At 44.4% G+C, this 22,107-nt stretch overlaps 1 protein-coding gene across 4 annotated transcripts in view; it reads left to right on the top strand.

Annotated features, from left to right (window-relative positions):
* LOC145402361 (facilitated trehalose transporter Tret1-like) overlaps positions 1–18,713 on the top strand; it is a 132,914-nt gene extending 114,201 nt beyond the window's left edge. For 3 of the 4 annotated variants that reach the window (XM_080274513.1, XM_080274512.1, XM_080274514.1), the window contains exons 7-8: positions 16,174–16,210; positions 17,113–18,713. In XM_080274513.1, the coding sequence (XP_080130639.1) occupies positions 16,174–16,210; positions 17,113–17,955 (880 nt within the window). In that variant the 3' untranslated portion in view covers positions 17,956–18,713. The remainder of the gene's footprint in view (positions 1–16,173; positions 16,211–17,112) is intronic. The other variant, XM_080274515.1, reaches the window with a different exon arrangement.
* The last annotated feature ends 3,394 nt before the right edge of the window (positions 18,714–22,107 follow it).

Below are 22,107 nucleotides of genomic sequence, written 5' to 3'. Positions count from 1 at the left end.
GCATACATTACGACATGATTCGCCACATTCCACATGAGTATCTGCAACTTTGGCTAGATATTTACAATGCAATTTGGTTTTCCGCCACCATTCCCAAGAGCTGGAGGACGTCAGTCATTATTCCCATTCCTAAGCCTGGAAGAGATGCCACACTTCCAACAAGTTATAGACCTATAGCACTTACCAGTTGTTTGTGCAAATTATTTGGGAAGATGGTTAACCATAGGTTAGTCTGGTGGCTGGAGACTGGAGGCCACATTTCCTCCGTGCAGTTCGGTTTTCGTAGAAATCGATCCACTATGGACCCTCTTTTGCGCCTGACAACAGATATTCAGAATGGATTCATTACTAACAAACATACTCTAGGGGTCTTTTTTGACTTGGAGAAAGCATATGATACAACATGGCGTTTGGGTGTATTGTCCAGCTTACGATCTAAAGGTTTGTGTGGGACCATGTTCCAGTTCCTGCAGAGTTTTCTTCACACGCGTTATATCCGAGTCCGAATTGGTCGCACAGTCTCCCCCAAAGTGCAACCCGAGGGGGTACTCCAAGGCAGCGTTTTAAGTGTCACATGTTTCATCATGGCCATCAATGGAGTAGCCGAAAGAGTTGGGAATGAAGCCATGATCCAGAGTTCACTCTTTGTTGATGACTTTGCCATATACTGTACTGCAGCCGACCCTAATACTGCAAGACTGTGGTTGCAAAATGCCATCAATGCAGCACAAATGTGGGCTGAGGAGTGGGGCTTTCGCTTCTCTCCCCAAAAAACCGTGGCTATCAAGTTCTCAAGGAAGAATTCAGCAGCAGTTCCTCACCTACTCCTGGGAGATAACATCATGCCCTATGAAGATAAGGTGGGTTTCCTGGGGCTTACTCTTGACAGTAGACTCACTTGGAAGGACCATATTCTACAGCTAAAGGCCACTGTTACCCGGTCTCTAGATATCCTTAAGGTTCTTAGTGGGAAGTTTTGGGGTGCTGACAGACCAGCACTTCTCCGACTATATGATGCCCTATGTCGTTCCAAATTGGAGTATGGTTGCCAGATATACTCCTCAGTGGCCAAGTCTACCCTTAAGCTTTTAGACCCTATTCATAACTCAGCAATGAGAATCTGCACGGGTGCCTTCCGCACTTCCCCTGCAAAGAGTCTGTACATTATGGCGGGTGAGCTACCCTTAGATCTTCGCAGAGTGGACCTTAGTTTGCGGCTAATGTTTAAGACTCGGACTTCCCTGTTTAACCCTGCTTACCGTCTGATGAAGGACTTTCGTCTGGCACGGAAGTATGAGGAACGTATGAGTTTTCCAAGGCCTCTTCATATCCGTATGCATTGGTTTTTACAGGACACCTTCTTCCACAAAGTCCAGGTATGGCAAATTTCTTATTCTCCGATCCCTCCTTGGATTATTCCAGAGGCCCATGTTTGCAAACTGGCCTGTACTAAGCATTTGAGATGTTCAGCTGAAGTTAAAGCCGTTTTTTGAACATTCTTAGATTCATGCCTTAACCACTAAAATTTACACAGATGGGTCAATATTGGATTCTGGCATTGGCTGTGCAGTAATCCTTGAGGAAACTGTGCATCAGGCAAGACTCCATGGTGCCACTTCAGTTTTTACCTCTGAGCTTCACGCTATTGTCCATGCATTAAAACTAGCTTATGACAGTAGGGACAGCCAGTTTACCCTATACTCTGACTCGCTGAGTGCCCTTACAGCCATTCAGAATTTTTCCAGCAATCACCCTTTGGTCCAGCAAATTCAGGAGTGGCTGTATCGTTTAGCTTCCCGTCGCAAAAGACTTCAATTTTGCTGGATTCCTGCTCACGTAGGTTTGCCAGGCATTGAGGAGGCAGATGTCGCAGCTAAGGATGCCATTCACGGTACTCTAGGCAACTTTCCTGTCCCTTTTGCCGATCTTAGGCGACATATATCAGTTTTTATCAGGAGGAAGTGGCAGGAGAGGTGGTCATCCCCCACTGTTACAAACAATAAATTGAAAGCAATACATCCTTCTGTGCAGGTTTGGCCGGTGTCGGACAGCACCCCGAGCAGGCACATGGATGTTGTTCTGACCAGACTTCGTATAGGTCATACACGGTTAATACACCGCCACATTTTATGTGGCGGAGACACTCCCCTTTGTGAGGCTTGCCACGTCCCTGTGATGGTGGAACATGTTTTAGTTCACTGCAGAAAATTTCATATTCTCCGGGGCACTGTGGGTTTTGATACCCGCAGTGTCTCCGACATTTTGGGTATTTCTGCAGATATTTTTAAGGTTGCGAAATTTTTACCAGAATGTGATATACTTTACGACATTTAACTTATAGATTTTATGGTGTTGTCCTTTCATTTCAGTTTTTCTTTATCTTTTTAGTTATTAGGCGCTGAATGACCACATCGGTCCTAGTGCCTGGCCTTTGTGCCATACCTTTATCACTCACCCACTCATCCATGATGACAGTACTGCCACCCCATTTGTGCCCTCTGCTGAAGTTCCTGCCCATACTGATGGTGACGGCTTCACGCTGGTAGTCAACAAACCGTTTAGACGCGCAGTGTACAGGGAAATGCTGCCACTCCAGCACCACGCCCCAGGCCTCCTCGCAGGCCTCCTCTTGCCACTCGGCCTTCAGTAACTGAGGCTGTGCCCCCTCCACCCCGCTCATCATACCCGGCCTTTCATGTGCCTTGCCAAGACGGACACGAGACGAATTATGATGCTGTCACAGCTTTGGAACATTGCCTGCCAGACCTGAGGACTTCCAACATCATCGGCAAGGACAGGAGCTCCATCTTAGTTCCAACAGACGAGCACATTTACAACCTTCTCAGGGTGGCAGCTCAAGACGAGGCCAACCCTATCAAGCTGGTGGAGCTCACACCAGGGCAGAGGACGACCAAGGCAATTGTCATGGGGTACCCCATGAGGATGCCGGTTGATCTCCTCTTGCGTCACCCTCAGGTGGAGGAAGCTATGCGGTGTCAGAGGATGCGCACCAGGGAGGAGACTCGTCAGGTCCTAAATTCTCTGCGGGGTCCTCTCCTGCCCTCTCTTGACCTGGGGAACTGGGGCACTTACTATCTTCGCCCATATACCCCCGAACCACTACGTTGCTACAGGTGTCAGAGATATGGACACCACAGAGCCACCTGCAACAGGCCTGTCGTTTGTGGGATCTGCAGCGGCCCTCACGATATGGAGCGCTGCCTGGCGAAGTTCAAAGCCAAAGAGGAAGTCACCGCCCATTGTCCCAACTGCTCCGGCCCGCATCATGCATGGCACCCCAGCTGAACCACCAGAGCTGCACACGTCCAGCAGGGCCGGGAGCACCAGGTAGCCTGGGTTCAGCAGCAACAAGCAGCCAGCTCCACACCTGCACTTCCAGGGACCTTTGTCTGGGGCCAGCAATGCCATGTGCCAACAGTGCCTCCTCCCCCATCTCTAGATGTAAGCAATTTTCTGCCTTTACCATCCATTCCCCCTCATCAGACTGTGACTGTTGAGGTTCACCATCCGCCTCCAACCGCAGTCTCAAACCCAATCGATTTATCAGCTCCCATACTACTTCACACTCCGAGGCCTCCCCAGGCTCTCTTCACTGTAGAGGACCTGCATCTGATTGGAAAGGAAATCGCTCAGAGCTTTGCTCAAATGCTAGAGGCCATGCTTGGCAAGAACGTTGACACTACGCCCCTGGTATCCACTGTCAACAAAATCATCACGGATGTAGTGGAGGCAAAGCGACAGTTTCGCTCCTCTCCCCCTACTCCTCAGACTTCGTCTCACGATCCGTTAAGAATGGCCAAGACACCTCCCATTCCTGCATGCCACCGTCATATTCCCGGCCAGACCACCAACACGCCAGGACCGAATCCAGCCTCAGCAGTGCCAGAGGCCAGGTGCTGTTCTTGCAGCCCGATCAACACCTCACCAAGGCCAACACAAGCTTCAGCAAGGGTAGGGGTAGAGTGCCAGCCTTGCGGCCCGGCCACCACCTCACTGGCGCCAACTCTAGCCTCAGCAGTGGTAGAGGCAGATCGTCAGCCTTGTGACCTGGCCACCATTCCATCAGGGCCAGCTTCAGCCTCAGCAGTGGTAGACGTGAAGGAAAGGACTCCCAAACTCCTGTTGGAGACCATTCACCCTCCAAGGTCTCAGATGACGCTGGTTCCCTCCGAGTCCTTCAGTGGAACAGTGTAGGAGCGTGGAGTAAGCTCCCTCACCTCCAGGAGGTGGCTATCCAGGAGGACATTCATGTCTTCCTTTTACAGGAGACCCTCCTTCCCCACAGCTCTCCTTTTAGGCTACGAGGGTACACCAGCTTTTTCCTCCCTAGGGTCCTAGGTGATATGCAGGGATGTGCCATCCTGGTTGGGGATCACATCCCCTGAATTGAGTGTAGCCCTCCTATCTACTGCGGCGAGGGTGTAGAGGTTCAAGGAGTTGTCTTGCAGCTCGCCACAACCTCCTTTACCATTTACAACATTTATAAAAGCCACGGTGGGACTTTAGACATTGGCGAGCTCCTGCATCATGCTGCGGTAGAGTCCACCCTTATTGGGGGTGACTTTAATGCCCACCATCCTGTCCCCTCCTCGTCCCTCCAGGCGAATGAGGCAGGGCGACACGTTGCCATCTTCTTCGAGGAAACTGAGGGGGTCTCCTTATTGAGCAACTTGTCCGTGCCCATGCATATCAGTGGCAGCAGGCCCGACCTCTCCTTTGTCTCTGCACCTCTTGCTAGTGTGTCGACGTGGTCTCTACACCCATTCCTCACCAGTGATCACTTCGCTCTGGTGATGGAATTGCCAGTGGCTCCTCTTCCACCTTCTCCACCCCAATGGGACTTACGGCGTGCGCACTGGCCTGAGTACGCTCGAGCTGCTGAGGTCGCCTTGGACTGTGTTGTTCCCCCGCTTTCCCTCGAGGACCATGCCAAGTAGGTCGCCCATGCCTTGCGTTGCGCAGCTGCAGCCAGTATTCCCCTCACCAAGCGCCCCACAGTTTTTGTCAAGGACTACTGGTTCTACGACGAGCAGGTCCAGGAGCTGAATCATCAGCTGAACACAGCCCGTAAGACCTACCATCGGCAGCCTTCCTCTCCAACCAGGAGATATCTGATAGCAGTGGGGCGACACGTTTCGCAGGAAAAACGCCACATCCAGGATGAGGATTGGATGAAGTGGTGTCGGTCACTTGATTCCCGTTCCTTACTTGGGGAGATGTGGGCGAGGATCAAATCTGTTTCCTCTTCCCGACCAGCCAGGCCACCAGCACATCCTGACCCCGCAGGTGAGGCGGATCGCCTTGCTACCCACTTTGCTGCTCGTACTTCAACCATGAACCTCCCACAGTCTGTCAGTGACCTTCAAGCTCGCCTTGCAGGCCCTCACAGGGACACTGTTGAAAGTGCTTGTTCTTGTCCTGACATTGCAAACCACCCCTTCACTATGCTGGAGCTGGATCAGGCATTGTGTGGCAGATGGGATACAGCTCCAGGCCCTGATGGCCTTCTATACTCCCTCCTGGCTTGCACCAGCCAGGGAGGGAAGGCTCTTATCCTAGATCTGTTCAATCGTTCGTGGCTTGAAGGGTGTCTCCTTGGATTGTGGAAGACAGCCATTATTCACCCCATCCCTAAACCAGGTGACCTGGCTTCCATGAGGCTGATTTCCCTCCTCAGCTGCGTTCAAGACTGCTGAGAGGCTTGTCCTTTCTTGTCTTGCCTGGAGGTTGGGGCCGCTCCATCCCCGGCTTTTTGCTTACCTCCCAGGCGGGAGTGCTCAGCACTGTCTGGCCTCCTTTCTTGGAAAGCTGAGGAGTGGTCGTGGCATGGCTGTCTTCCTTGATCTGGAGAAGGCGTTTGAACTTGCCAACCTGGATGCAGTACTGGCAGCACTCGCAACGAAGGGCTTGGGTGGTTGCCTCCTCTCTTGGGTGAGGGACTTCTTCCATGGCCGTGCTGCTTGTGTCCATTTTCAGGGCAAAGTCCCCCCCCCCTACCCACATGACAATGGCACACCTCAGGGCAGTGTGCTTAGTCCTTTTTTTTTTAATGTTTTAGTTGAGGACCTGCTTACTGTAGACTATAGCCAAGGGGTTACTCTCTTTTGTTATGCTGATGACTTGGCACTGGTATTCTCAAGACGGACCTGGTACACCCAGGCATCAACTGCGCTTTCCTGCCTTCATGCCAAATGCTGTGAGCTTGGCCTAAAAATCAATTTTCACAAAACCAAATGCCTGCCATTCGGTCTTTGCCCCCCTGACCGTCCCCCTCTCCTTGGGGGTAATCGCCTTGACATTGTTTGTCATCACCAGTACCTGGGTGTATGGTTTGACAGCCATCTAACGTTTGCCAGTCATGTCCGTCCGATATGTACGGGAGCGGGCGGCGACCCGCATCGCTGCCCTCAAAGCCATTTTTCACTGCAACCTGGGTGCCTTATACAGTGTCCTACGGACATTCTACTCCCATGCTATCCGTTCCATCGTGGATTATGGAGCTATACTCCTTATCGGAATCTCGGAGTCGCTCTGTCTTTCTTTGGAAGTTCTGCAAAGCACCGCTCTGTGTGTAATGCTTGGTGCACCTCCCTGGACCTGCCTGATCAACCTCGGGGCTGAGAGCTGTTTTCTCTCCCTGCAGCACCGCATTTCGGTGCAAACAACAGCTGTTGTTGCTCAGCTCTGTAGGCACCAGCCCCACATTACTGTGTCTGTATTCCTCCAGCGGACACTTGATCGGCCCCCCAATCCGCACGCTGGAGGTGACTGGATTCTGCTTGTTGCTGACATAGTTCGTAAGCTTGAAGCCTCTGATGCCATTTGGGGTGGTCCCGCCTTGCCTAACCCTGCATATGTCCCTGCTCCTTCTTGGCTCCCGCCTGTGATTCGATGTGTTGAGCCCACTATAGCGGTCCCAAGGTCCTCTTTCCCTGCTGTCCTCCGCCAGGATGGTCTTAGTCATGTGGCAGCCCTCTAGTCTCCAGATGCTGCAGTCTACTTTACTGATAGGTCTGTTGGTGCTGATGGGTCTGCGGATGCTGCTTTTGTTTGTGATGAGTGGGTTGAGTCCTGGAGTGTCACCTCCGGCATTTCTGCTTACCAGACTGAGCTTGTCGCCATTCTCGGCGCCCTTCGCCATGCCGATTGCCACCTCCATTGGCACATTATTGTCCATACTGATTCACTGTCCTCTATACGTGGCCTCCAAATTCACTGCTACACCGACAACAAGTATCTGATTACCTCCATCATGGCTGTTGCTGCTTCCATCACTGGTCGGGAAGGTGAAGTCTTTCTTCACTGGCTCCCTGGGCACGTTGGTATTGCAGGCAATGAACGTTCTGATGCTGCTTTTCGCCACGCCTGCACTCTCCCTGTACTAACATTTCAGCTGCGTCTTAGTATATCCCTTCTCTTGCGAAGGGTGGCTGACAACGTTGGCTCCCTTTCGTGAGAGGATCATCAATCTCAGGTATGGGAGGGCTCCCATACAGCTACATGGTATGCAATAGCAACAGCGTACACACCTGTGATGGTTCACCATGACACCCCCAACTACCTTCTGGTTCCGCTTCACCGCTTGCGCCTTGGGTTTCCTTGCTACAGCCAGGTGGCCGACAGCAACCCAGAGCCGTGCCCTCACTGCTTGGATAACAGTGATGAGCCCCTGTTACATTATGTGCTGGACTGTCCTGCAACATCTCAACTTCGATACGGTATAGCCGAGCAGCTTCACAATAGGGACACTTTCAATTGGCAGCAGAGATTATTGCACTAGCACCTACCTCTGTGATTTTGGGGGTTGTAGCCACGTACCCATCCCCCCGCTAGACTCTGTTCCTTAAATTAAAAGCACATTTCTCTAACGGGCTTTTGTTTGCCTGTGTCCTCCCTATGGGTAGGCAAATCTAAACCAACCAACCAACCAGACTAGCGTTCGCACTGGCAGTGACACATTCCCTTCACCTACGCATATGTTGTAGAGATGTGGACAAGCTAGCGTTTACCCTGGCACTGACACATCGCCTCACTCACAGATGTGTGGTAGGCTACAGAGAAGAAATTATTGATATGGATACTAATCTGGGCAGACAAACTCAGCTCTTGAGCTTCAAGCTTTGGGATCACAGTCCACGACAGAATTGCAACCGCCGAATTCTGTGATAATATCTCCACAGTTATCGAACATTAAAATTACAGTTTATCGCGAAGAACAAGCATAATCTATGAAATTCGGGAACTGAGATGATAAATGGAGTATTTGCATTAGAATGCAAATAGGACAGTGATACGTAACCTAGCTACTGTAAAAATTCTTCTTGTACTGCATGATCATTATGACGCCAACAGTGAAATACTAAAACTTTGTGTAAGATATTTAGAGGATGCATTAGCTAAGACTTACTGCACAAAAATGTAACATTGATGTAGTTACATATTTAAATGTCATATATATATATATATATTTTTTTTTTATATAAACGAACGATAATGCAAATATTCATATTCTGTGAAAATGTCACGAGGCATGTAATGCAGTTATTCTACAGAAGAGATCTGGAAGTATAATTTTTTCTTTATTTTAGCATTAAGGTGTTGTTATAGTTATAACAGTATCATTCCCACTGTGATATATGTTATCCAGTAAAACATCATAAAATCGGATGTAGATTTGCATCAAGAAAATATTTTCCTCTGACGAGGACATCGAGATCACAGTTATTTTACAAACCTCATGAAAACAATGAGCCCATAAGAATGTCAAAAAGGTGTCCCTATTTCGCCATGGTGTTGTAGCCTACCTCGAAATTACACATCGTGAGGACATGCCGCCTTTAACATTAAGTAGCCTCATGTGAAGGGCGCTTTTTTTTTTTTTTTTTTTTTTTTTTTAAGGCCTCAAGACGTTTATAATGTGCAGGTCAGCACATGATTATTTACTGGTCTTTCCGGGACGTGTACTTACATAGCAACTCCTAGTCGGCAATGTAATATTAAATATTTGCAAGTAACGTCACAGGTTAGGCCACGGGGTGAAAGTTGTAACAATCACTTCAATGGAATGCATTGAATTGTGTGGGGAATAGTTGGAAATCACTGGCAGATTCATCGTAATTACCATCCGCGATAGCGAAGCTGGTATTGTTTGCATTTTCTCTGCCTGTGTATCTGTTGTGTGTCTGTCTGTTGGCACGATAACTTCGCAACCGCTCAAGATATCATCACAAAATTTTACAGGTGTGTAGTAGGGATGAAAATCTCTTACGAGTATTGCTTTCAGATTGTCTGTCTTTCTGTGTATCTGTGAGTTTGTTAGCACGATAACTTAGCAGCATCCGCTCAAGATATCATCACAAAACTTTACAGGTGTGTAGTAGGGATGAAAATTTACGAGTTCGAAACTGGTGAAAGTAGGTCAAGGCCAAGGTCACATTCCGAGCCTTGCTAGATATGTATCCGCTCTCGCTGGTGTGATTCCCCCCTTGGGGGGCCTCTAACTGTTTTTGTGCATCCACTCATGTTTTAATGTGAGTGTTAGATGCTGTATTCTGAAAGTTTTCAGCTTTAGATTATCTATTGAGGTCAAAGGATTTGCCGCTTTCACAATGATGCGATTATTTAATATACAAAGCAATATTACGAACAGCATCTTCACACACGGCATAGCTACGTTAGTTAATCAGGAAGTGAAACTTAATTCGAATCGGGGTTCACTCAGGCATAGTATCTCAAAGTCCAACTCCAATAACCTAAAGTTGTAAAGGTTACAGAGTTACCAAACGAAACGCCGAAGGGTTCCCTAGCGAGGTACTATTGCGGACGCTCGAACCTAACCCACTCAAAATAGGTTGCTGGTGCCATCAGGTGACGAGATTGTCGTAGGCTGTGGCATTTTATGAATGAGGTTTACCTCCGTTGGTAATCCTGACTGTGTTTGGGATTAGGAACATACGTTTCTTTGAACAAATGTAGGGGAATACACTATTAGATTTATTTACATTATGCAAACATCAACCACATATTTATCAGAGTATATTAGAAACTCTTCCGCGCCGTCAAGACTCAAAGTAGCATTGTAATTGTTATTATATCGAAAAAGCAGTCTCGGCAACATATAACTAGCAAGCATACCAAATTTTGGTAAAGGTCAAAAATGAGAATCCAGGCATATCTGAAATATTTGGCTAATGTAAATGTACAATTTGTCAGTGTTTTATGTACATATCCTGGGACGTCAAAATTGTTGTAGTATGGATAATTAAACACCAACACTCGGAACCGTTGGCCGCCCTGCCTTACCAGCCCCCCGCAACACACACACACACACACACACACACACACACACACATGTCCTCAGACTCAAGAACACCCCAAAATAATAACCAACATTATCAAAGACCCAGGTCACTTATCAATTCATGATAATGGTAACACCAATTAGTGCGATGCTGTAAATCATACCATGTCTGAGGGTAATGATGAATGCGCTGCACCTTTTATTGTAACACGATTCAATATATAAAGAAAAACACCCTCTCCTAGTGTGCAGTGTTAGAGGCTGTGTTTATATAGTGAGTGTAATGACATTATCCATAAAACTCTGAGAATCATAAAGTGTCAAGATAAGATTCACACTCCTAACTCATAACTGAAAGAATGTATTAACTATGATGGTGCATTCATCCGGCCCAGCATTCATGTTACTACAACCACTTTACCACAGGTCGGCTGTTACCAACCCAACACCCACATTTTATCCTCAAGCAATGTATTGTACTCACCGATGACCATATCCAAAGACATTTCACGAGTCGTAGCCACAATTATTTCATAGTAGCAAAGCCAGTCTTAAATGCAAGGATGTGATTCCATCATTTGTGAGGTATTTGTTGTATCCTCATTTGGACAAGGATGCCAGGCGTTCTGCTGGCGTAATTAAGGAGTGTCCGCAGTAGTACCACTTCTTTTATGAGTGACTGTACACATGGACTGGGTACTGGGTCGAGCTGTGAGTTTGGAGTCATTGTGGAGTATCAATTGGCAGTTTTAAGGTTAGTACTCTTGACTTTGTTGATGTTGCATTTACCCCTGAAGAGTCGCTGGAAACACCCCTTAGAGTTCTCGAGGCATTCAAAGACATTGCAAGGCCACTGAGACTAAAGATCTCTTGGGCCAAAAACAGATTCAGGCATTAAGTGGCTTGTTGGATGAGATAGTACAGTCTGTTCAGGCATGTAGAGAGGAAGTAGAAATGGAAAGATTCAGTCCGTGAGGTAGTTTTTATTTTTTCTTATTATTATGCAAGGAAGAAGGAACCAAAGGCGAGAAGCCCGGAAGAAAGTCCCCTCCAAGAAAAAGTAAAAACAAGATAACAGACAGACAAATTCAAGATCCGTTCATTTTGAGATGCTTTTGAAAGACTCGAGGCCATAAGCAGTAGGAAATACAGAGGAAGACAGTTCCAGAGTTGACCTTTTGCATACATAAAGGACTGGGACTAACGGTTAGCTCTTGCATTAGAGAGTTGGACAGAAAGGGATGAGAGTTTGCTTTTAGACGGGTGCTACACGCCCACTGTAGTGTTGGAGGGATGCAAGCAGACAGTTCAGAGAAGCAATGACCACTGAAGTAGCAACAGAAAAGAGATAAAGACGCAACAGTACGGTGAAGTGACAGAGGTTGAAGGGAGCCAGTAAGAGGAGGAAAGTTGATGAGACGATAAAACTTTTACCTCACCTTGTTGAGAGGAGCTGTATGTGCGAAGCCTCCCCATACATGAGAATTGAATTCTAGACAGGGACGAATAAAACCCGTGTATAAAGTCAACAACTGTACAAGGGTAAAGAAGGCACGGAGATGGCCTAGCATACCTAATCTCTTAGAAGGAGATTTTACAGGAGTGGTAATACTATCTTTCCAAGATAAATTCCAAGAGAATTAAACCCATGCAAGTATGTTCTAAGATGATGCAGGATTGAGTTGGATATTGTAAAAAAATTAGAGAATACTCCTGCGCAAGACTTTGACGGATCAGATGTTAGAACTGAGTGTCTGATGCATTAAACACAACAAGAATACTTTTACCCCAGTCAGAGATATGAGCCAAGTCAGACATTAGGTGAACAATAGCCTCATCCCTTGTTTGGTGAAGTAGTTGCTGAGATGGACGTACTGCAGGAAGCGAATGGAAAGGTGATGGGTGGAGTTATCAGCATATGAGTGGATAGGGTTGGATGTACCGTTTAGATGGTCACTGATGAGTAGACGGAAGAGAGTTGGTGATAGATAGAGCCATGAGGAAAACCAATGTTGATAACTCTGGGAGAATATGGTGGCCGTCTCCAACAGCAGCTATGGATAGACGAAAAAGGAAGCTCGAGATGAAGGCACAGATAGAAGAATAGAGACCGTAAGAGGGCAGTTTGGAAGTGAAGATTTATGTCCGACTCTATCGAAAGCCCTTGAGATGTCAAATGCAACGGCAAAGCTATTGCTCCTGTAAGGAGTATGACCAGGAGTCTGAAAGAGATGTGAGAACGTCCTTGGCGAGACCTGGAATGACGATCGGAAGGGTTGTGAAAGGAAAGATGCTTTACTTTATTTTAAAGAATATATTAAAAAGAAATAGAAATATAGGATGTTAAAGCAATTGAGCGATACTCAAAGGGTTGGGAATGATCACCATTCTTTGGGTCAGGTTTAATAAGAGCAAATTTCCATCAAGAAGGAAAGAGTTGACAGACAAAGGCGAAAGAATTTACCTAGGCAGAGTGTCATCAGAGAAGCACAGTTCATGGGGACAACAAGAGGCACCCCATCAGCCCATATGCCTTGTTAGTATTGAGGCCAGTGGTGGCAGAAAGTACATCAACTGAAGAAATTTTTAATGTCAGCCATGAGGAAGTCAGAGGAGAGAAGTTATGAAGGAACAGCGCCAAAATCGTCTAAGGTAGAATTGGAGGAGAAAGCCTGTGAAAGGACTGCTTTATCAGTACAATAAACATTTACAGAGCCGTCAGAGCAGAAAAAAGGAGGGAAGATGATGGAGTAAAGTTGTTACAAAAGTTTTCGGCAAGGTGCCAGAAGGAGCGGGAAGAATCTGAGTCAGTTAGGTCAGAGCATTTAGTACAAATGCAATTATTTTTGGCAGAACGAAGATTAGACTTAGCAAAATACTGGCCAGAAATATAAAAGGAATGCGATGCAGGGATGAGTTGACTCCAGTACCTTTTATAGGCCTTCTCCTTGTTGTGTACAGCATCAGAACAAGCGCAATTGAACCAATATTTTTTTTTTTTTTTTTGTCACAGAATAAGAGAAAGGAATGTATGCTTCCATGCCCGAGAGATTAACCTCCGTAATTTGTGATGCACATTGAGATGGAAACAATAATCATTCCAGGGAAAATAAAAAACGTACTGTCTGAGGGCCTCCCAATCAGCAGCTCCAAAATGCCACAGCCACCACTCCCCAAAGGTCTTACTGAAGCAATAAGACGGCAAGGTGATGCGGTTGTGATTGTAGGAAAGTAACGGAGCAAAGGATTGCTTCTAAGGAAAAGGTCAGGTATGTTGGAACTCTCTCCAAAGTGGTCAGAAATAAGGTTAGGGTGCTGTACAAGCTGCTCAACGTCGTTAAGGATAGAAAAGATGTAGGCTTGTTCGCCGAGTGGATCAGTGAAAGAAGAGTAGAGCCTAAAGTGGTGGTGACCACTAAAATCACCTTGAATGGAGATTTCAGAGAAAGGGGAAATTGATAGGATATGTTCTGTCTTAGAAGTAAGATAGCCAAAGAATTTTTCATAGTAAAATTAGTGGATAAATTATACAGCACAGATATACTTATCAGAGAATGACAGGATAGCTGAAGCCAGAGAGTAGGGAATTCAGGATATTCAAGTTCCTCAACACAAGAGCAAGATATGTTCTGTCTGGTAAATTACCAATATGCTGGGAATCGAACCAGGGACTCTCAGATGAGAGCCAGGCAGCATACCACTACACCACGACCAGTTAAAAGTTAACTCACGTTGTCACAATCTTGTAACCAACGTCCCTCCGCCCCCACTGTGGGCATCAAGAGGATGAGTTAACCCCCTGGCACTCGGGCAAGTAGATGCTTTTAATCTATCCCAAGCACTTACGGCAAGTCAGAATGAAGGGAGAAACCTGTACTGTACACAGGAAAAATCATCTGGTAAATTACCAATATGCTGGGAATCGAACCAGGGACTCTCAGATGAGAGCCAGGCAGCATACCACTACACCACGACCAGGTTAAAGTTAACTTACGTTGTCACAATCTTGTAACCAACGTCCCTCCGTCCCCACTGTGGGCATCAAGAGGATGAGTTAGCCCCCTGGCACTCGGGCAAGTAGATGCTTTTAATCTATCCCAAGCACTTACGGCAAGTCAGAATGAAGGGAGAAACCTGTACTGTACACAGGAAAAATCATCTGGTAAATTACCAATATGCTGGGAATCGAACCAGGGACTCTCAGATGAGAGCCAGGCAGCATACCACTACACCACGACCAGGTAAAAGTTAACTCACGTTGTCACAATCTGAGAGTCCCTGGTTCGATTCCCAGCATATTGGTAATTTACCAGATGATTTTTCCTGTGTACAGTACAGGTTTCTCCCTTCCTGCAAGATATGTTGTTGCGTACATATACACAACAGCCACCTTTGGCTTCGAAGTGAGTATAGAGAAAGTATGAGGATACAGAGAGGGATTTGGAATAAGTTGCTTCATCGGTTGGTTAGATGATGGTATCTCGTCTCATTGGTCTGGCCTTCAGTATTGTGAGTTCACTCATTTTGGGTATATGGCGTTGTCGTTATTTGTGTAGAACGAAAATAACCACCTTCAGAGCTCTGGTGCTCCCTGTCTTACTTTATGCTTGTGAGACATGACTTCTAAACCGTTACCTAGAGTAGTTAATTGACTCCCTTGGTATGAAGTGATTTCACATGATAATGGGATATCCTTGGTGCGATCGAATGCGTAATGAACGACTACTCCGTGCAACTGATTCGTTCGAGGCCATTTACCCACATTATACGAGAACGTCGTCTCCATTAAATGGATACGTGTTACGTTGCTCTAAGGTGATCCCGCTCATGGGGTGATATGTGAAAGAGTCAGCTCAGGTTAAGGGGAAGACCTCAAAACTCATGGCTGGAGCAAATAGATCTTTCCCATCGGGAGATTCTTAGGGAGGGAAAAATCTCTATCTGGAGGCTTGCAAGGACGGACATTACGCAGTATTTTCAGGCATTCATAAATTCAACAACCTCAGCACGATGACCAATTCTTATAATTTATTCTTGTTACCTTCCCAGGATTTTATGGGGTTATTAGACAACCATTGATAACCGCTTCGCATGTAAAGTGTCTGAAAGCATAAAAATTTTTTGAAAAAGTTCTCAGGTTGAAGAGAATATTCTTAATCTCCGGCAATATGACGTCCACTTATAGTTCACTCCTACTAATGAAATACTTTACAAACACAATACCTGTGTAAAAGAATCGTAACGCTCACTTGACACTCACGATTTCTATACAGATATTAGGTTTCTAAGGTATTTCCTGTTGATTTACCCATTTATCATGTTTTTTTACAGGTACCTAATATTATTTCTTTTTATATTATTATAGATATGAGCTTTAATTAGGTTTAGTTTGCTTCTTAGGTCTGATTATGATGCATATGAGGATCGAAATGTCACGAGAATAAACATGATGGTGTACTGTACGTGTTATCATTGTTTACCTTTATATATATATATATATATATATATATATATATATATATATATATATATATATATATATATATATATATATATATATATATATACATATATATATATATATATATATATTTATATTTATATATATATATATATATATATATATATATATATATGTAATGATTGCACAACTTCAAGGAAGCTTCTTGAAGTCAAAGGGTAAGAAACAGTCTCCAATAAACTCCTCCACTATAAAAGATCTCCAGTAGTGAATAAAATAAATCAGGTGATACAATAATTAAATGCAATTAATGTACTCGGACTGAAGAGGGTCACTGCTATGAAGGTTCTGTTTGCCGAGACACTAATACCTGTCACGAATCCTTCCACAGTTCATCTTCCTGTAACCAGGCCTCCGTCAGAGACCAGGTAAGCGCGAACAATTTATATTTTCCACAATGAATAAATTCACTGTTACTTAAATCAACCCTTAAGTTGCTATGACATCTCTCAGCTAGGAAAAAAAAAATCTGGTTTTAGTCTAAGCTTAATTCGTAGTGATAGCCTGCCATTAACAATAAGGGGGTTACTGCCTTTATGTCTCTCTCTCTCTCTCTCTCTCTCTCTCTCTCTCTCTCTCTCATTTTCATGAAAAATCCCTCCTTTCACCCAGTCTTGACCTCAGTCTCATTAGAAATATATATATATATATATATATATATATATATATATATATATATATATATATATATATATATATATATATATATGTATAGATAGATAGATAGATAGATAGATATAAATATACAATATAATTAAAAATTCATGTTTTTGACAATTCATTCCAAATAGTAACATTTTCGACAGGGTCCCTGCAAAATCATCATCATCATCATCATCATTATCATCACCCTTTTTCACACCTAAGGAAGAGGTATGGTAGAATCCATAAGAAAAGAAAGATAAAGTGTGAAAACTCAACAAAATGTTCAGTGAAATGTATTTCAATGAACACAATTTTCCCAGGTGTACATAACCCCTCCTTACAATTATCTAATCAGTTTTGCCTGGAAACTCCCCACCCCCGAACCCCATCCCTTCTTCTCAGTGGATACAGGACACAACTAATGAGTCCACGCAACAGGTGAGTACTTTCCAATATGATCTCTGGTAGTAAAACAGTTGAATTGTTTCAGTTTTATTCTTCCTTTATTAATTAAATTTATATGCATTCTCTAATTCGAAATCTTGTTATTCATCTGGTGTTTCTGTTTGCTGCACCTCATCAGACTTGTGTGAATCCTAGTTTGAATCCTGTGTTTTTCTTTCAGTTCATCGAGCTCCGGAAGCGTCGGAACGTGTACCCTGTTCTTCTGACTCTGAGCTTCTTCATGCTGCGCGAACTTGGTGGGCGAAGCGCTGTGTTTTCCTACTCTGTGTACATCTTCCGTGACTCTGGGGTCGGATTGGACGCCTTCACGTGTACGGTACTGGTTGGACTCGCTCGTCTTGGAGCTACTTGTGTGGCCTCCCTCATGGTGGACCGCTTGGGACGAAGGCCTCTGCTTCTGATGACTGCTCTGGTATGTGGGTTGGCACAGACTGTAGGTGGAATCTCCCTTCACATGGAAGTTGCTGGGTCTGCTTGGGTTCCTACCGCCTGTATACTTGTATTTGTCGCATCATATGGACTTGGTGTGGGCCCTATTCCATGGATCCTCAGTGGAGAGCTCCTGCCTAATCCAGTGAGGTCACTTGGGATTTCCATCATTACCCTTATATTCAACCTGATCGTATTTGGTGTCAACTATGTCTTCCTTAATATCATAGCAGAGATTGGCCTCGGTCTGACCCTCGCCATATTCGGAGTCTTCAACTTTGCCCTGGCGGCTATAGGATGGAGATGGCTGCCGGAGAGTCGAGGTGTTTCTCTGCAGGAACTAGAGTTAGCCTTCTCATCACACAAAAGGAATCCTAAAACCGGAGAAGAGAACCGGAATGTCATTGGAAAGGACAGTTTGGAAGTAAGAGAATGCGTTTCAGAGAAAAATATTGGGAGAGAAAGCCTTTTAGAGGAAAAGAAGGCCGTAGATGAGCTGGAGCATTTAAAGGAAGACTGCATAGAGGGAAAAGAGTGTGAGGAATATGTAAGGACTGCGTGTGTGTGTGTGTAGACGAGGAACACAGACAGAAACTTTGTATTAACGGAGAGCGTGCACATGAAAGCAGTGAGTGCTGTGTTTGAGAGCTGAGGAAGAAAGTAAGCAACTATGCTGAGAAGAGATCGTTTGAAACATAGAGCCTGAATGCTGTTACTACTGTAACTCATTCTCAGCTGAATATAATTGTCTGGTGTTTGCTGTCATAGAATACCGGAATAGCTTGACCTCATGAAAGGGTTAATGATACCAGAATCAACACTCAGAGTGGTATGACTCGGTCTCGGCTGAATATAATTCTTTGGCGTCAGCTGTAATAGAATACTCGAGCTTTCCTGACGCTGTGAGAGGGGTTGTGTTGACAGTATTAACTCTCAAGCTCTTGTGACTCACACTTGGCTGAACACTTTTGATCTTGTATTATTTGCAATATAATAAACTATTTATCACGACCCTGGGACAGTTAATGAGATCGGTATTAAGTCTTAGGCTGTTGTGACGTACTATCAGCTGTATAAAATCGTCTGTCATTAGCTGGAATAAAGTATTATTATTAGAGTTCCCCCTACCGTGAAAGGACTAATGATACTAAACTCTGTTCAGTTTAACTTGGACTAGTTCAAGTAAAAATGCAGATATACTGTTATGCACAATGTATTATGTAATATTCTTTCAGTATATCATTTTTTTACATTCATTAACTACCTTGAAAAATACATAAAATGCTTATAAAATTACCGCTACTTGTACATTTAATAAATACTCCAAAATAATTTCTCGTTTCTTAATTTTCACACTTTCTCAAAATACTGATAATGCAATTAGTACAGGAGCAAATTCAGCGGAAACACGTTCTCTCTCAGTGCTCCAGGTTGCTGACAACAGGTGGTGAGACATGGAAGAGGAGAATGAGTCAAGCTCTTCTGCCAATAACTGGAACCATCTTGTTGCTAGGCTGGCGGGAAAAAAACAAACTATTTATGTACGATCTCCAGCAGCCTGCCTCTGGCTTTCCGTAACACACATGTTCCGGTGAAGTCAGTGGTTATTGCTGATGGGGTTTATCGCATAATCACTGGTGACAGTAATATGAAAAGGATAACTATGCAATATAAACAAAATGCCACACAAATTGTATTGGAAAGCATGATTCCACTTGTTTAAATCCAGTTATCTCTCTCTCTCTCTCTCTCTCTCTCTCTCTCTCTCTCTCTCTCTCTCACACACACACACACACACACACACACACACACACACACACACACCTAATCAATTCTTAGTTCATTCCCTGCACTCCCACCTAGTGCCTCTTGCACGGGTGTGAGTTGTTATTGTGGCCCGAGACTCAACAGGAAACGAAACTACTGGACTACAAGCTGAGGGTGTCCTTCTGCATTTTAGCTCCATTCTCATAGCAGGGAATACGTATGGAATTGAGGGACATTTACACAGCCATAGTTCGACTCCCTTCCTATCTCCTCTAAACGAAGGATGATGAGTGTTTGGAAGGCTTTTAAGTGTAGAGTAAGAAGTCTATGTGGAAATTTATGTTACGGGAAGGACATTTTCTGTCTGAGAGTCTGTATTGTCATTATGAAAACCTCGATAGGGTGCAGATATGTGTAAACACATAAAAAGGCACACTAATGTCCTCTATGATTTCTGGCCTTGGAGAGGACCAGGTCAGGATAGTTTGTAGACACACGTGCTACCAACTGAAACCGCCAGAGGATCCAGAGATTTTTATTGGATAGACTGTAAATAGCTAGTAATAAAGATAACATCAGTGTCTGACTAGAAACTATAGATGAAAAATTACGAGGTAAAGTTGCCCCTCCTGAAGGTGGGACCGTGGAATTCGGTCCTGCTCGCAAAGTGCATCGCTTGAAGCATTTAACTCCTTTTCATTCACCGGTGATATGATCTTGCATGGCACTGTTTACATTTGTGAGAGTTGTGGTTAGCTAAAGGAAGTGAGTTACCCGATCAAGTAAATAAGTGTCTCCTAGTTTCACTGCCACCTGTGTTTGTCTTGGTTTGACCAATAAAAATAACAAAAATTATCAGTTATGAATGATTCGGGAAAGTTCATGCCCTATTTCATTTAACAGATTTCAATCAGAAGTGTCTGATATGGCTGGACTTATATCAACTCCTTTCAAAATGTCTAGGCCTGTACTGGCAACATGTAAAACTGTCAAAATACAATGTATACTGAAAAAACATCTAAACTTTTTACCTTACCCTCTATGTAATTGACACAGAAACTTCGGTAATCAACAGGTAAAATTTTGATAGCTAATAGATATAAAGTAGGTGTAGATAGGGAGTCGGTAGATAAGCAATATTATACCAAAGAGTCAGTAATTATCCAAATTTTAACTGAATCCCTAAGATATTCGGAGAGCTTTTATATAAACTATTTACTTATACTCCTAGGTAAACTAATATCTCTTTAAACTTTACCGAATACAATATGTATTAATGCTATTTTGTATGAATTTTGTAAATAAAACGATTTGAGACGTGTGTTGTTTACTTAATGACCCGAATTCTCGTTGGTTTAGGTTTTGAAGCACCATTTGCTTCGGTGAACTCTTCGGATCCTGTTCAAGGGGAGGACTGTAACCTAGCAAAAACAGTATACTCAGTGACCGTCGAGCAGTTGGTAAGCATGAATGTAATCTTTCCTTCTTGGTTTACTTAACATTTTACACTGCATTATTCTATGCTGTTCTTATTTCTCTTTTATAACCATCATATGCAACAATTATGTTACGAACGAGAAGCGCTTAGAGCGAGCTATCCTCTGTAGGTTAGGGAAGCTCCATAACACCTGTTTCAAAGCAACTTATTTTGCTTATTTTATTTTATGCATGAAAGAAGGAACCAAAGGCCTGGGGCCCGCAAACCGTTCCTTCCAATAAAAAGACAAAAACAATATAAAAGAGAGCCAAATTCAAGATCCGTTCATTTCGAGATGCCTGGACAAACTGCATTTGAAAGACTGGATATCATAGGAAGCAGGAAATACAGACAGAGGGAGGCAGTTCCAGAGTTTACCTGTTGCATGAATGAGGGACTGGGAGTAACGGTTAACTCGTGAATTAGAGAGTTGGACAGAAATGGGATGAGAGTTTGATGCCAGACGGGTGCTACGCGCCTGTCGTAGAGGTGGAGGGATGGAAGCAGACATTTCAGAGAAGCAGTGACCATTGAAGTAGCGAGAGAAAAGAGATAAAGATGCAACAGTGTGGTGAAGAGACAGAAACTGAAGGGAGCCAGTAAGAGGAGGAGAGTTGATGAGACGAAAAGCCTTTGACTCCACCCTATTGAGAAGAGCTGTTTGTGGGAAGCCTCCCTCCACATGAGCTGTACTCTGAACAGGGTCGAATAAAATCCGTGTATAAAGGCAACAACTGTGCAGGGGTAAAGAAGGTACGAAGTCAGCTTAGCACACCTAATCTCTTGGAAGCAGATTTTACAAGAGATGCAATGTGATCTTTCCAAGAGAAGTCCCATGTGAATAAAACCGCAAGCATGTTCAAGGATGATGCAGGATTGAGCTGGATGTTATTAAACATTAGTGGGTACTCCTGTGGAAGATTTTGACGGGTTGATAGGTGTGAAAACTGAGTCTTTGATGCATTAAAAACAAGATTATTTTTACCTCAGTCAGAGAAACGAGCCAAGTCAGACATTAGGTGTGCCATAGCCTGATCCCTTGTTTGTTGAAGTAACTGCTGAGATGGACGTTGTGGACACCGAATGGAAAGGTGAAGGGTGGAATCATCAGCGTACGAATGGATAGGGTTAGATGTACAGCTTAGAAGATCATTGATGAATAAAAGGAAGAGAGTTGTTGATAGGACAGAGCCCTGAGGAACACCACTGTTGATAGATCTAGGAGAAAAACGATGGCTGTCTACAACAGCAGCTATAGAACGACCAGAAAGGAAGCTATAGATGGAGGCACAGATAGAAGGATAGAAACCGTAAGAGGGCAATTTGGAAATGAAATATTTATGCCAGACTCGATCGAAAGTCTTTGAGATGTGAAGTGCAATGACAAAGCTTTCGCCAAACGCCCGGTATGAGGATGACCAGGAGTCTGAAAGGTAGGTGAGAAGATCGCCAGCGGAGCATCTCTGACGGAACCCGTACTGA

This window comes from Coenobita brevimanus, chromosome 57 (assembly GCF_032717465.1).
Source record: "Coenobita brevimanus isolate Jiangsu-jjx chromosome 57, ASM3271746v2, whole genome shotgun sequence".
NCBI lineage: Eukaryota > Metazoa > Arthropoda > Malacostraca > Decapoda > Coenobitidae > Coenobita > Coenobita brevimanus.
The sequence above is the reverse complement of the archived record's forward strand: the minus strand, read 5'-3'. Positions and strand labels throughout refer to the sequence as shown.